Source organism: Capra hircus, chromosome 7, assembly GCF_001704415.2.
Source record: "Capra hircus breed San Clemente chromosome 7, ASM170441v1, whole genome shotgun sequence".
Lineage (NCBI taxonomy): Eukaryota > Metazoa > Chordata > Mammalia > Artiodactyla > Bovidae > Capra > Capra hircus.
Genome location: NC_030814.1, coordinates 80,304,820 through 80,321,802, shown reverse-complemented (window position 1 = coordinate 80,321,802; position 16,983 = coordinate 80,304,820). Strand labels below are relative to the sequence as shown.

General features: G+C 43.3%; 1 protein-coding gene across 3 annotated transcripts in view; it reads left to right on the top strand.

Annotated features, from left to right (window-relative positions):
- Positions 15,462-16,983, top strand: part of CEP120 (centrosomal protein 120) — an 86,087-nt gene continuing 84,565 nt past the window's right edge. Inside the window, exons 1-2 of one of the 3 annotated variants that reach the window (XM_018050684.1) lie at positions 15,462-15,567; positions 15,851-15,932. In XM_018050684.1, coding sequence (XP_017906173.1) covers positions 15,884-15,932 — 49 coding nt within the window. In that variant the 5' untranslated portion in view covers positions 15,462-15,567; positions 15,851-15,883. Of the gene's footprint in view, positions 15,601-15,850; positions 15,933-16,983 lie in introns of all 3 variants that reach the window. The other 2 variants (XM_018050682.1, XM_018050683.1) reach the window with 2 other exon arrangements.

Sequence of the window (16,983 nt, the reverse complement as noted above, 5' to 3'; positions counted from 1 at the left end):
GAGAAAACAGTAGCTGATAAAGTCTAAATAACTAATATAAGCTGATTTATAGGTTCTGTTTCCAAAATTTTAATCCAATGAGACTTTGTTTTAGGGGGAAGATTTATAAACAAAATACCCCAATGAGTGAAGTTTTGAGTACTGTAAATAACGTACCTGGATATGTTACTATCTTTTAATATAACCATGGTTGATTTAGGGAGAAGGAGAGAAAAAAAAATGCATGGAATAGTTGCCTCATTCTTGGATATCAGATTAAATTGTTTGATTTAAATGGATGTAAAGTTAATGAATACAGGGAACTGCTATGAAGTTCCACCTTTTCTTATCAAAATGATAACATTAGGCACCCATACTCTTGAGAACCAGGCTGGGTGGGAAGAAAGTTAATTGATCTAGGCAGAAAACCTTCAGGGGAAAGGACAAGAAGAAAAGAAACCTGGCCCTGTGTGTAAAAGGAGCCCTCCCTCAGCTCTATTCTGAGAAGTGGTAAATTAACCATTTGCATGGACTGATAGTTGGGTTCCATTGCAATGCATTTGTTATACCATTTAATACTTTTTAAATGGAAACCAATTTAAGCTCTGGAATGTCTGCTCAGTTTTCCTAAAACTTAGAAGCTTACATTAATTTAAAAAAAAAAAAACAGTGAACTTGATGGAACAGAGATATATGATAAATTTATATAATTGCCCTGATTAAGTTCAGAGGTAAATTTTCCAGGCTAGATAGCAGTGTGAAGTTGGGTATTTGAAATCTGAAGAAACTCCTGGGAATCTTATGGTTCTAACTTGGTCCACTTAAGAAATAAGAGAAAGTCCTTGAAAACTTAATTTCTACATTAAAAAAAAAAAACCATGAAGTATAAAAGTTTGACAAAAGTAAGCTACTAGCTAAATATAACAAAATAGTATTATAGTATTTTATTTTGAAGAAGTAAATATTCTAAGAAAATGTTTAATATTTTGATAAATTTACTTTATAATGGAGGATATTAGTCAAATATGTCATATCATGTTAGGTTTAGAGTCCATCTGCTGGCTAAAATACATTCTAGTTTTGTCAGTTCATTCAACAGATATTTATTAAATGCCTACTGTATGTCAACCACTATTTTGGACCCTGGAGATAAAGAAAACAAATAAGATCCTGTCCCATGGAACTTAATTTATAGATTGTCTTTTATTGGCACTTGTTCAACTAATATAATGACTTGTTAACTTAAAGATTTGGAATGAACTATACCAAAGCTGTTACCATTTCCAATAAGAAAACAGTAACAAACAAGTTATAAAATGTTCTTTTAACTTCACCCTGCTGAATAGCCATCATTTTGGTGTGTTCATATTGGTTAATAGAGATGATGGAAACCAGTTTGTTACTGCTGGATGGTGGACAAAACTATAAAGAAGAATTCTGTGGAAGTCTATTAAAATATTTCTTTTCCCTTGTTTTATCTATCCTTCTCACTCCCTGATGGAGTATTCCTTTTTCCTTCTCAGACTTCTTATGGCACTGCCAGTGAGGACACTAATGAAACACAGTAGTTTAATATCTCCTTTTCCTTTTCCTCGATTTTTCTTTTTTTCTCCTTTTAACACATGCAGAATAATTATCCTTTTCAAGGCTAATTCAGTCACTCTTATCTCTGACATCCTTGCAAAATCATTTCATGACTGTCATCTTGACCTTTGAGACTTTCCCAAAGTACTACAGTAAGCACTTCGCAGGTGGCCCTGTGGTAAAGGATTTGCCTACCAGCGCAGGAGACACAAGAGATGTGGGTTCGATCCTTGGGCTGGGAAGATCCCCTGGAAGGAGGAAATGGCAACCCACTCCAGTATTCTTGCCTGGAAAATTCCATGGACAGAGGAGCCCAATGAGCGATAGTCCATGGGGTTGAAGAGTCTGATATTACTGAGTGGGCATGCACACACACACACAGTTCAGTTCAATAAATTATTTCTTTTCATATTGTTAAAAGTTCCTGAGATCAAGTGGATTACAAAGTGTTTTTAATGTATTTGAGAATGACTGTGGCAATCTGATCAGGAAAATTTCAAGACTACATTTCTTGAGCTGTACTAAATTATGTATTCACTTTAGTACTCTACACTTGGATGAATTACATCTCCATTACTCTCTATCACTGGTGTAGATATAATTCTATGATTGCTGTAAATTTGGCTCTATTTATTTAGCAAGAATCTATTGAGCCTCTATTACAAATTGACTTGACGCTCTTCCAAGCACTAGCAATAGGATAATGAACAAGATAGACATGCTTTCTAACTTACTGGGATTTACATTCACTGATATTTGGAAGATTATATATTTCTGGTTAATGTGAGGATAAGTCAGTCAATGTTGACATTACAGTTTTTAGCCACAAACTAAAAAAAAAGCAAAACCACCCACTGATTTTTACCTTGTATTCAACTTTTATCTGGGACATTAGTCATTTTTATGATAAAAAACCAATTCACAATTGTAAAAATTTGCAGAGTACACTAACGTTCTGTTATCACACTCAACAGTCCTAAGAGTACCTCTCAGCTAAATGTCCAACCATTTAAATCTAGCATGACTAGAATATCAAAGTCAACCAGCCTCAGAACTTCATTTACTACATTGAAATAATCATGATTTCAATATATAATTAGTCTTTAATCTTCTCTAACTTTCGCTGGAGAAGGGATAGGCTACCCATTCCAGTATTCTTGGGCTAACCTTGTGGCTGAGCAGGAATAGAATCCACCTGTGATGTGGGGGACCTGGGTTCGATCCCTGGGTGGGGAAGATCTGAAGAAGGGAGAGGCTACCCCCTCCAGTATTCTGGCCTGGAGAATACCATGGACTGTATAGTCCATGGGGTCACAAAGAGTTGGACACCACTGAGCGGCTTTCACTTGCGCTTTTCAACCTCATAGAGTGCTATGTGGAAGTATGATATTACTTCCACTTAGACATTATATTCAACCTCACATACGCAGATAAAACAACTCTAATGGCAGAAAGCGGTGGTTGGATAGCATCACAGACTCAACGGATATGAGATGAGCAAGCTCCAGAAATTAATGAAGGACAGGGAAGCCTGGCACGAGGTAGTCCACGGGTTGCAAAGAGTTGGACACAATTTAGCAACTGAACAACAACAAAAAGACATTATGTTTCCTCCTTTTATTATTGCAAATAACTTTTAAGATACGAATCTAGCTCAAGAATATAAGTGAGGCCCTTTTCTAAGGGTCTAGTAAACAACCAGCTGGAGAGGAGGGCTGACATGAAACGGAGTTGGCGGGCCAGGGTTGGGGGGGTGGCAGTGGCGTTGGAGGCTGAAAGTGTGTTAGTCGCTATGACCCCCTGGACTGTAGCCCAGAAGGCTCCCCTGTCCATGGGATTCTCCAGGCAAGAACACTGGATTGGGTTGCCATTTCCTTCTCCAGGGGATCTTCCCAGCCCATGTATTGAACCTGTCCCCCAAGTTGCAGGCAGATTCTTTATCACTGAGCCACCAGGGAAGTCCCTGGAGGCTGAAAGTGTCCTCCAAAGCAAATTTCTTTGAAGTGTTATGCTCTGTCTTTGAAAATCATGCAAAATATTTCTGGGATCCATACAGTTTCATGCTCATTTTAATATAAAAACAATGTTTTCATTTCTTACCGCTTATTAACATTGTTGCCCCATCCATAGTGTAAAGAAGTTTCAACTCCAGGGCCCCAGCACTGATTCATGCTCTCAGGTCATAGGTGTACCTGGTAGGGGCTTCTCTGGTGACTCCTGTGGTAAAGAACCCACCTGCAATGCGGGAGACCCAGGTTCGATCTCTGGGTGGGGAAGATCCCCTGGAGGGAGGGCATGGCAACCCACTCCAGTATTCTTGCCTGGAGAATTCCATGGACAGAGGAGCCGGGTGGGTTTAGTCCATGGGATCACAAAGAGCTGGACACGACTGAGTGACTATCACTTTCACTTTTCACTTTTCAGGGCATTTGAACATCACTGGCTTAACAGAAGCACTCAGACACCCTGACATCTGATTGTTAGCAAATTATTCAAGTTACCCAACCTCAGATTTTCTCAGCTGTTAAAAAGTAGTAAAACCCCCTGGTTTACTCCCCAACCTGTGCTTTACTCTGCTGCTGGAAAGATCAGAAGAGTCAGTAGAATATTATTATTATTAAATAACTGATTTCTTCAACAATCAGTGCTTAGGTCAGTGTAGAAATATGAATGGTTCCATGTTTCTCCAATTATTGCTTTCAACTATGCAGCATTGAGTTTCCTTCTCCCATCCCTTCAAGGCAGCTTAGTCAGACCCTACAGCTTTCTGATCATTCAGCTATTAAAATGTCAGTTTAGTTCAACTTATTCCAGTTTAAAACTTCACCTTATACATATGTTTGAAATCTCATTGGCTCCCAACTTCCCCATTCCACTGAAGCTTGCATTTAAGTACTTTAGACTGGGAAAGGAATGGGATCAGCTGCCCTACACCCTCACCTCTCTTTCTTTTGGGACCCCTTCTCCTCCAAAGAATTGGGATCAAAGATGGAGAAAGACTGCAAGTATCAGATGTCAGTCTTCCCTTGCCTGTCGTTCTTTCTCAGTTCAACATCCATCTATCTCTGAGGCCCTCTGAGTAGCTGCCAGCTAAATGCTGAGTCTTTCCCGGGATATGTATGTGAGTTTTCCAGGGGCGATGTTGGTGGGAGTGATGTGGGGGGCTTTCCAGTGCACTATATTCTCTTCTGGGAGCTCAGCCTGACTTGGTCACTTTTGACTCCTGCTCAAATGCTTCTGAAACCAGATCTGTTCCCACCTCAGATTCTAGACCCCACAGCCTCTGGTGGTTGCAGCCTCTTCACTTTATGGCCTCTCTTCGTGGACACCAAATATCTCCATCAAAGTGACCTACCACCATATTCATCTCAACCATGGGAATCTCCCTCTACATTGTTGCCGCAACAAAATCTGAATCTGAATCTCTCCCATTTCTCCATCTCTCTCATATATACACACAGAGTCTCTCTGTCCTTCCAACTCAAGTATCCACAATGAGCTTTGACCAGCAAGTCTGTCCATGTCTCTGAGAAGTTCCTTTGGACTCGCCACCTTTTACTTGTCTTGGGATGAGGCGGGCAGGGGTGTGCGTGTGTGTGGCTATTTCCACTCTCTGCAATGGGAAGGAAGTCAGGCTTATCACTCATTCCTCCTCAGCCCACCATCTTGAATATAGTGTTAGCTGGGAGCTGGACTGATGGTAGTGGGTAGCAAAGCTGTTGTAGTCACCTCTTACAAAACCTAAGAGAGGGGTGTGGACCTGAGTTGTCCAGGGTGCTCTTCAGAAAGATGGACAGATGACACCTCTTTGCCATCCTTTGGTTCACGGGTGTCAACTCCATGGCAACAAGTGAAATCCCCATGCAACATCCTGTTACCTTGCTATGCTCATTACTGCTTGGGAAAAGTGCTCATTTATGCACACACAAAGTATTACATTGGCAGCAGGAACACACGCAAACATTCAGGAGGGACAGTACTGTGATTTATGCGGAATCACATGGGATAACGGTTTTGTTGTACCGTTTGTGGTATGACAAAGTTTGCTAGCTGCTGGCTGGGGAAGCTGCTGTGTTCTGGCTTAGGGATGCATGTGAGAAGGAGGCTTCTGTTTTCTTTGAATCCAGGCCATGTGTTTAGAAACTTTGTCTTAATTCAAGGGTGGGGGGCTGTAATTATTGGTATGTAATTTGTTGTTGGTTCACTATAACACAGTGAGGTAGAGAATGGTTTTATTCCCTTCAGGTATACTTGTAATAGTAGCAAAAAATAGAACTCTTGTGCCAGGAATTTCTTGTAGCACAGAAGACTCTGTGTTACTATTTAGTGGAGTCAGACTTCTATGGGCCAATCACCCAGAAGCCTGGGGAATTTTGCCACCAGACAGCTGAGTAGGCTGGCACAAGCTCCTCCTCCAGTATTGGCTTCAGTGTTTCAAAAGGGAGCTTTTTAGAAGGAAAGAAATATCAACACACATCAGACATTACATAATAGGTGAAGCAAAGTCCCAAAATGTCACGTACTGTTTCTCGATGTCACAGTGTTCCCGTGGCAGCTCTTTCATCCCAGCGTCTACCATCTGTTCTATGGTGTTAAAAGGGACCCCTTAAAGTCAGCTGCCCCTAGGACGTGGGCACTCTACAGATAGCGTAGTCTTTCCAAAGCAAGACAGCGGCATTTTTGTTGGCCTGCAGCCCTTCCCCAGAGCTCCAGAAGTGTCTCCAAATCTTCTGGTCTCTCTGGAGTAGGGGGAAGGTTCCCACCCTTTACACTTTGCCCCACAGAGAGCCGCTGTGACAACTTACCATGACTCAGCGGCTCAAAGCTCACCGCAGCCTAAAGTAACCCCATGAAACTTATTCCACATAGGAGGGAGTGCCAGATATGTTCCCAGCTGGGGCTAGTGGCTAAGAACCCACCTGCCAATGCAGGAGATGCAAGAGATGAGGGTTCCATCCCTGGGGTTGGAAAGATCCCCTGGAGGAGGGCATGGTAACCCACTCTAGTATTCTTGCCTGGAGAATCCCCTGGACAAAGGAACCTGGCGGGCTATGGTCCATGGGGTCATAGAACTGGACATGACTGGAGCAACTTAGGAAGCACGTACGCATGCCAGAAATATTGCTTTTCTTTAGACTCTTAACTTCAGTTCGAAGTTCCTTCCAACAGGCAGAAATTCAGTCTCAGTTATCATTGTAGCTCCCCTCACAGAGTGTTGTGCAAAGGTTCTAGGGTGCTAACACTGAGCAAAGACTGGCCTTGGAAGTTTTTGCCCTTGCTGGTCTCTGTTCAGCTGTCTATCAGCCCAGGCTCCACGGTTCCTTGAATTCTAGTGAGTTTGATGATTCAGTGTCAAATTAGGGGCATGAGAACTGGTGGCAAGTGCGATACATTGAGGGCTATAAATTGACCCTGAGGTCAGGGGCAGAAGTCGGGAGGACCCCACGCCCGAGGGGTGGCAGCTGAGAGGAGCTACCCCACGTCTGAGGTCAGGGACGGCAGCCGAAAGGAGTTATCCTGCATCCGAGGTCAGGGGCAGCCGGGAGGAGCGACCCCACGTCCAAGGAGCGGTGGCTGCGCAGGTGCCGGAGGGCCCTAGAGGAGCTATTTCACGTTCAAAGTCAGGAGGGGTGGCAGTAAGGAGATAACCCTCGTCCAAGGTAAGGAGCAGCGGCTGCGCTTTGCTGGAGCAGTCGTGAAGAGATACCCCATGTCCAAGGTAAGAGAAACCCAAGTAAGACGGTAGGTGTTGCAAGAGGGCAGACACATTGAAACCATAATCACAGAAAACTAGTCAATCTAATCACACTAGGACCACAGCCTTGTCTAACTCAATGAAACCAAGCCATGCCTGCGGAGCAACCCAAGACGGTCGGGTCATGGTGGAGAGGTATGACAATGTGGTCCACTGGAGAAGGGAATGGCAAACCACTTCAGTATTCTTGCCTTGAGAACCCCATGAACAGTATGAAAAGGTAAAATGATAGGATACTGAAAGGGGAACTCCCCAGGTCGGTAGGTGCCTAGTATGCTTCTGTAGATCAGGGAGAAATAACTCCACAAAGAATGAAGGAATGGAGCCAAAGCAAAAACAATACCCAGCTGTGGATGTGACTGGTGATAGAATCAAGATCAGATGCTGTAAAGAGCAATACTGCATAGGAACCTGGAATGTCAGGTCCATGAATCAAGGCAAATTGGAAGTGGTCAAACAAGAGATGGCAAGGGTGAACATCGACATTCTAGGAATCAGCGAACTAAAATGGACTGGAATGGGTGAATTTAACTCAGATGACCATTATATCTACTACTGCAGGCAGGAATCCCTTAGAAGAAATGGAGTAGCCATCGTGGTCAACAGAAGAGTCCAAAATGCCATACTTGGATGCAATCTCAAAAACAACAGAATGATCTCTGTTCGTTTCCAAGGCAAACCATTCAATATCATAGTTATCCAAGTCTATGCCCCAACCAGTAACGCTGAAGAAGCTGAGTTGAACGGTTTTATGAAGACCTACAAGACCTTTTAGAACTAACACCCAAAAAAGATGTCCTTTTCATTCTAGGGGACTGGAATGCAAAAGTAGGAAGTCAAGAAACACCTGGAGTAACAGGCAAATTTGGCCTTGGAATGCGGAATGAAGCAGGGCAAAGACTAATAGAATTTTGCCAAGAAAATGCACTGGTCATAGCAAACAACTTCTTCCAACAACACAAGAGAAGGCTCTACATCACCAGACATCACCAGATGGTCAACACTGAAATCAGATTGATTATATTCTTTGCAGCCAAAGATGGAGAAGCTCTATACAGTCAACAAAAACAAGACCAGGAGCTGACTGTGGCTCAGATCATGAACTCCTTATTACTAAATTCAGACTCAAATTGAAGAAAGTAGGGAAAACCACTAGACAATTAAGGTTTGACCTAAATCAAATCCCTTATGATTATCCAGTGGAAGTGAGAAATAGATTTAAGAGACTAGATCTGATAGAGTGCCTGATGAATTATGGACAGAGGTTCGTGACATTGTACAGGAGACAGGGATCAAAAAGCAAAATGGCTGTCTGAGGAGGACTTACAAATAGCTGTGAAAAGAAAAGAAGCGAAAAGCAAAGGAGAAAAGGAAAGATACAAGCATCTGAATGCAGAGTTCCAAAGAATAGCAAGGAGAGAGAAGAAAGCCTTCCTCAGTGATCAATGCAAGGAAATAGAGGAAAAGAACAGAATGGGAAAGACTAGAGATCTCTTCAAGAAAATGAGAGACACCAAGGGAACATTTCATGCAAAGATGGGCTCGATACAGGACAGAAATGGTATGGACGTAAGAGAAGCAGAAGATATTAAGAAGAGGTAGCAAGAATACACAGAAGAACTATACAAAAAAGTTCTTCACGACCAAGATAATCGCGATGGTGTGATCACTCACCTAGCGCCAGACATCCTGGAATGTGAAGTCAAGTGGCCTTAGAAAGCATCACTATGAACAAAGCTAGTGGAGGTGATGGAATTCCAGTAGAGGTATTTCAAATCCTGAAAGATGATGCTGTGAAAGTGCTGCACTCAATATGCCAGCAAATTTGGAAAATTCAGCAGTGGTCACAGGACTGGAAAAGGTCAGTTTTCATTCCAATCCCAAAGAAAGGCAATGCCAAACAATGCTCAAACTACCGCACAATTGCACTGATCTCACACACTAGTAAAGTAATGCTCAAAATTCTCCAAGCCAGGCTTCAGCAATACATGAATCATGAACTTCCAGTTGTTCAGTCTCATTTTAGAAAAGGCAGAGGAACCAGAGATCAAATTGCCAACATCCGCTGGATCATGGAAAAAGCAAGAGAGTTCCAGAAAAACATCTGTTTCTGCTTTATTGATTATGCCAAAGCCTTTGACTGTGTGGATCACAACAAACTGTGGAAAATTCTGAAAGAGATGGGAATATCAGATCACCTGACCTGCCTCTTGAGAAACCTATATGCAGGTCAGGAAGCAACAGTTAGAACTGGCCATGGAACAACAGACTGGTTCCAAATAGGAAAAGGAGTACGTCAAGGCTGTATATTGTCACCCTGCTTATTTAACGTTTATGCAGAGTACATCATGAGAAACGCTGGGCTGGAGGAAGCACAAGCTGGAATCAAGATTGCTGGGAGAAATACCAATCACCTCACACATGCAGATGACACCACCCTTGTGGCAGAAAGTGAAGAGGAACTCAAAAGCCTCTTGATGAAACTGAAAGTGGAGAGTGAAAAAGTTGGCCTAAAGCTCAACATTCAGAAAATGAAGATCATGGCATCTGGTCCCATCACTTCATGGCAAATAGATGGGGAAACAGTGGAAACAGTGTCAGACTTTATTTTGGGGGGCTCCAAAATCACTGCAGATGGTGACTGCAGCCATGAAATTAAAAGATGCTTACTCCTTGGAAGAAAAGTTATGACCAACCTAGACAGCATATTGAAAAGCAGAGATGTTACTTTGTCAACAAAGGTCTGTCTAGGCAAGGCTATGGTTTTTCCAGTAGTCATGTATGGATGCGAGAGTTGGACTGTGAAGAAAGCTGAGTGCCGAAGAATTGATGCTTTTGAACTGTGGTGTTGGAGAAGACCTTGAAAGTCCCTTGGACTGCAAGGAGATCCAACCAGTCCATTCTAGAGGAGATCAGCCCTGGGATTTCTTTGGAAGGACTGATGCTAAAGCTGATACTCCAGTACTTTGGCCACCTCATGTGAAGAGTTGACTGATTGGAAAATACTCAGATGCTGGGAGGGACTGGGGGCAGGAGGAGAAGGGGACAACCGAGGATGAGATGGCTGGATGGCATCACTGATTCGATGGACCTGAGTCTGAGTGAACTCTGGGAGTTGGTGATCGACAGGGAGGGGTGCTGCGATTCATGGGGTCGCAAAGAGTCAGACACAACTGAGCGACTGAACTGAGCTGAAGTTCTCAGTCCCCTCCTGAAGATTCTGTCATGAAATGGAATGTGGGTCCCTTCCACACTCCCCTTCATCTTCTTCTTCCCAGTTGAAGGCAATCTTTTCTCCTTCCCTTACTACGTTGTTTCCTCTGCCCTCCAGGGACAGCTATGATAACCACTTTAATGAGTTTAGAACAGGGAGAGGGAGTAAGTGTGGGGGTGGGAGGGTGGGTGTTGCGTGTGCTCAGTTCGTGTCCGACTCTCTTAAGACCCCATGGACTATATCCCACCAGGCTCTTCTGTCCATGGAATTTCCCAGGCAAGAAGGCTGGAGTGGGTTCCATTTCCTCCTTCAGTGAATCTTCCCAACCCAGGGATTGAACTCACATGTCTTGCATTGGCAGGCAGATTCTTTACCACTGAGTTCACATAAATGTTAGCTGCTTATGGAAATTTGGAAAATCTGGCTTTTATTGCATGACAATAACCAGCAGGGGAAGAGAAGTGCTCTCCTTTCTTCTGATCAGGCCAAGCCCAGCCCATTGCACTAGTTAACAGCACCTGCCTGACCTCAGGAGTATCTGACTTTGGAATGTTCTGCTGTGATTTTTCACAAAAGCCAAGCAGAAGGGGTAGAACATAAATATAGGCATAAGTATAGAAGATCTGGTTATCTTTAAAAAACCGGAAGAGGAACAAACTACAAAATAATAGCAGAATAAATTATCCTTCAGAATCCCATGGACGGAGGAGCCTGGAGGGCTACAGTCCAGGGGGTCACAAAGAGTCGGACACGACTGAGCGACTTCACTTTCACTTTCCATATTCGTAATAAAAATGGCTATCATATTCAGAGATTGCATCACATCCTAGGCCCTTAAAAGAGGCAATACCATTTAATCCTCACAAAAATCATGTGAGCTGAGGACTACTTAACCCTGGTTTACTGATGGGAAAACCGAGTTTCAGGGCAAAGTGATTTGGCTAAGCCACAAAGCTGCTAGGTTGAGAAACTTGGAATGAAGCCTCGTATGTCTCTTTACTGTGGGGCTATATTGTCTCCCCTCCTATAGACATTAGTGGTCTTTCTTTAAGGGATTAAAGTCACGGAAATTAGTTGCCAAGTTTAATGAGGTCAGATTGGAAGTCATCTTGACACTGAGTACTAGTTACTAAGTCTACTCTCGTTTCCTCTTCTAGAAGGAGGCTATTTATTTCTAAGCACCACTTCAAGATCAGAGTGGCACCATGCTTTTGCTGATAGCAGTTACCAATAGATATGTTAATTTTATTAGTTCTTGGAGCTTGCTTTAAATTTTACCAAGTGGGCATGTGTGTGTGGGGAGGGGACCAGAAGAGGCAAGGGGCTGACGAAGGGGGACACAACTCATGATGCCTCCTGTGGTGGCCAGAAAAGTGTTGAAAAGATAAAAAAATATATAGAGATACACTACCAGGAAAGTGGTTTGCCAAAATGTAAAATAGCTACAGAAATCGAAAGGCTTGAAATGAGTCAAAATGCTCTGTTTGGTTCTGGGAAATCCCTAGAAATAGAAAGCTACCTAACATAAACTTTTAGGTTGACAAACATGATTTCAGAATCAAGTATTTAATCATACCGGTTAGTTTGAATTTGCATGTTTAGAGTGTAATGAATCTCACATTATGTAATGGACACAAATTTTACATTTTATTAGCATATACTGATGTATTTTGGAAAAGACTCTGATGCTGGGAGGGATTGGGGCAGGAGGAGAAGGGGACGACAGAGGATGAGATGGCTGGATGGCATCCCTGACTTGGTGGACGTGAGTCTGAGTGAACTCCGGGAGTTGGTGATGGACAGGGAGGCCTGGCATGCTTCGATTCATGGGGTCGCAAACAGTCAGACACAACTGAGCGACTGAACTGAACTGATGTATTTTGAAACAGTAATTGACACTTTATAAACTTTAACAAATTTTTTTCTCATGAATTTAAGTTGGAATATGATTTATGCAAGAACTGAAGTTATTACTGCTAAATATCTCATATGAGAGGAAATTAGATTGTAGAATAACAGATAAGGAGGAGGCTCTAGATGCTGATAGAATTATAAGTCCATTTCTAGGTGGGACAAATGGGAAATTTTATGTCATTAGTTTTATAGTTATAAAAAACAAAAAAACCATGCCAACTAAGTTGATGACTTTTCAGTAGCTATGATGAGATGATTTTAGAAGTAATAGTGTCATGTGGGGTAAAAATTTAGAGAAAGAGAACTATGTGAAAATTTTACTATGTGAAAAAGTTTCTTAGTTAATTTTAATGATTTGTCAGATTTTTTTTTTTTTCTGACCTGAGATTATTCTTTGGCATTCAGTGGTGGTTTACAGTCCAGATTTTCGGCCCTGGTAGATATACTAAAGCAAAACAATGAGGTATGTTGATGGCAGTTCCTGATTCTTTCATAGCTATTAGGTAATGTCTGAGATTGTTCATATAAAAAGGTAATAACTAAATGGCGTTTACTACATTTAAGTCTTGAACTAAGGAATCATTTGTGTTACCATTATAGAGCGGAAACAGAGGCTGAAAGCACTAAAATGACTTGTTCAAGGTCACCAGCATGCAAATGGCAGAGGCAGGTACCCAAACTCTCATCTCCTGGGTATTCTTTCCATTGGAGATCCTTAGTTTCAGTGCTTTGACGTCCCTTTTCCGAAAGTTTAATGCTGAATAGTGTTTTACACTCTGATAATCTTGTATTTTGCTTGTTGTTGTTGATCTGTTTTGCTAGTATTCTTTGAGTATTGTCAATGTGGACATATTTGTTAGACTGCCCAACAGAGGATATGTTAAATAACAACACTGGTATTGTATCAAAAAAATTTAGATTGTGGTAAAATCTGTAAAATTATGTGACCAGTTTCTTCAACAAAGAGTTTCCAGGAAAAATAAAGTGGAAGTGAGTACCTATAGATTAAAAAAGGCAAGAGACAGATGAACCAAATACATTGTATTTTGGGTCCTAATTTGAACAGACAAATGAACCAAATACAGTGTGTTTTGGGTCCTAATTTGAACAGACCAGCTGAAAAAAATTATTAGACAACCAGGGAATTTGAACAGTGTATATTTAATTGTGTTAGTGAATTATTGTTAAATTTAAGGTGTAACAGTACAATTGTGGTTAAGTACCTAATATTTTGTTGCTGAGTTGCTCAGTCATGTCTGACTCTTTGCAACCCCATGGACTGCAGTATACCAGGCTTCTCTGTCCTTCACCATCTCCCAGAGCTTGCTCAAACTCATGTTCATTGAGTCATTGATGGCATTCAACCATCTTGTCATTGGTAGTCCCCTTCTTCTCCTGCCCTCAATCTTTCCCATCATCAGGGTCTTTTTCCAGTGAGTCCTCTCTTTGCATCAGGTGGCCAAAGTATTGGAGCTTCAGCATCAGTCCTTCTAATGAAATCTAATATTTAAGATATTAAAAAAACCCTTTATCTTTTAGAGGTACTTATCGAAAAAGATGAATTGATACGACATTAGGAAAGTGAAAGTCCCCTCTGACTCTGTGCTCCCTGGTGGACTATACAGTTCATGAAATTCTCCAGGCCAGAATACTGCAGGGTCTACCCTTTCCCTTCTCCAGGGGATCTTCCTAACCCAGGGATCAAACCCCAGTCTCTCACATTGCAGGTAGATTCTTTATCAGCTGAGCCACAGGGTAAGCCCAAGAACACTAAAGTGGGTAGCCTATTCCTTCTCCAGGGGATCTTCCCGACCCAGGAATAGAACTGGGGTCTTCTGCATTGCAGGTGGATTCTTTACCAACTGAGTTATCAGGCATTTCCTTCAAATACCTGTTCCTCTGCAACGGATGAAGATGACTGGTCTTCAGCTGATAATTTCCCAAACTGCGTTCTGGGTACCTGGGGGTTCTTATATTATTCGATCCACTTTTGAGTCTGACATTTTCTGCAGAAGAATGTATTGAACCCAAAGTAGATCATTACTTTGGTTTTATTTTGCATAATGCCTTATTTCAGGGAGGCCTCTAAAGGGGCCTGAAAATGTTTTAGAAGTAGTCTAGTCCGGTCTCCACATCCTCCTTTTCTTTGGGGCACAAAGCGGAGATGGGGTGGTAGGGTGGAGTGAAGGAGAAGAAATTGTTCTCTCTTCCTCCTCCTCCCACCGATCCCGCCCAAGAACCAGTTTCAAACTTGGTGCTTTCCAAAAGACTTCTGCTGCTTCTGCTGCTAAGTCACTTCAGTCGTGTCCGACAAGACTTCTAATCTTTCGTAAAATAAAGCCTGAAGTGTGTGGGGGAGAAGGCATGGAAAGGGGGAAATGTCATCTAAAATGAAGCTTTTAGATGCTTTTTAATTTCTGGTCTTGATTTCGCTAATTACTTTGTCGTTAGGGGGTAGAAGAACCTATACCTTTAATTTTCCTGCCCACGTGACAATGTTTTTGTTTTAGGGTAGTTTTTACTGTACAGGAAATTCTCAGCTAGCTTACGTCACTGCCAGCAGTTACAGCAGTTACCGTAATGACGCTACTTTAGTTTACAAAGCATGAAACCTGAGCTGCTGCCAGGACAATTTTAGTTGATTTTAGAGTTCAGACTTAAATCATTATTTTTCCAGGATTTAACTTTTAAGCAGTGTTGACATTGGTGGCCTAAACAGAGCTAGCTTTTTTGGTTTTCAAAATCTATATTGATGTATTTCCCAGGTTTTGTTTACGACGAAAAGCAGAGACTACGTTACATTCACTTTCCATACTGGGGAAGTTTGGGAAGGGTTTACAGCAGTAGTGCGCCTGCGCAGTTGATCTCCACCAAGTCGCCCGCTTTCCCCGGTCCTGCTAGCAGGGGGCGCTGTGAGGTAACGGCTAGTCTTTTTTTTCAGGGCTCTGGAACGTAGCGTAAAAGGGTAGGAGGTGAGGCGGGCTGAGGGACGTTCTATCCTCGACTGCCCTGATCTCTATCACCCTTTGTCCTCCAGCATTCCCGGGGCTCTGGGCCTGCGGGCCTGGTTGCTAGGCGGAAGCGGGGAACTGGGGCGGCGGCAGTGGCGGTAGCGGCCCGGGTGTGTGAAAAGCTTTTACGCCGGCGGCAAAAGGTCCTCTGGCGGCGGGCTCGTGTCTCCCTGCAGACAGGCCGCGCCGGGAGGCCGGTGGCTTTTGCCTTGAGTCGGGACCGGGTTGCGGGTGGACTGGCAGCCTCGGGCCGGGGAGCCGGGCGCGCTGCAGGCTGACCGCCGAGCGGGATTCGGGTGTCCGGGGCTGTGGGCGGGCGGCGGGAGCCTCACCGGGAATTTGGCCAGGGGTAGCGGGCTGCCCGCCGCTCACCCGGGCCCCTCTTCCTCCCAGCAGACCCCCGCCTACCGGCCGCCGACCGCGACCATGGTCTCCAAGTCCGACCAACTGCTCATCGTCGTTTCCATCCTGGAAGGTGAGCGACCGGGGACTTGGCGTTTGCAGCTGCTGCTTTCTAAATGTTAACGGAGTAGTGTGGGACCGAGGCTTTGTTAACCTGAAGAACCTGTCATCGTCGCTGGTGCGGTCCCCAGAGACTTGTTTGAAGTTGTATGCCGTAAGGTCTGTTGGGCAGTTGATTTAAAAGTCCCCCAAGGGAGTGGGAGTATGAGAGCTGTTAAGGGTAGGTGATATTTAGCGTGATTAGCCGTAGACCCAGAGAATGTTGGAGAAAGTTTCTATCAGAAGCAGCATATCGATGCTGCTTATCATATGAGCTGAAAGAGTACCTGGAAAGCACGTTCTGTTCAGCGACCTCCTGGTATCAGTGTTGAGAACTTTGCTTTGACTCAGATACACATTTCTTGCATTTTTCAGAAGTGTTTATGTGTTCTTGCATTTTCAGATGTCTTTGTGCGGGGCCGTTCAGTTTACAGGTCCCTACTGGGTGCTTAGAGGACTAGAGTTGTCAAGGGGGTCTATTACACATGCCCAGAAGTTGGGTTTGTTTGGAAACTCCCTGAGTGTCAGGCACTGTGCTGGGAATAAAAACACAACAGACCTGGTTCCAAAAGCTACCGGTGTAGCCTGGAGAACAATAAAGCGTATCAAGGTGTGGAAGAAGGAATGGCCGCCTCTGTCTGGGGACGCTGGGAACGTTTTCCCAAAGGAGATGACTTTTTTTTTTTTGGTCCTAAAGAATGATTAAAAGTTTGTCAGGGGAGAAAAAAGGAAGGAAAGGCATTCCAGGCAAAGAGAAGAGCCAGTGGTGTTTAAGGGATCGTAAAGCCAGACATGTTCTTTGCTTGAATTCAGTGTGGTTGGAGAACAGGAAAGTGGAGGATATAGGAGTTGATGGGTATATTGAAGTTAGGTTTTGAATATGACAAGGAGGAGTCATCTTGAATGGTGAGAGGAATGGTTGGGGACCCCTGGCCTTCAGGGGAGATATCTCATGGAGGCCTGGCACTCTTTGGGAGGTGAGAGGAAAGAAAACATTTGGAGGAGAAGATGGGCCGGAATCTGTA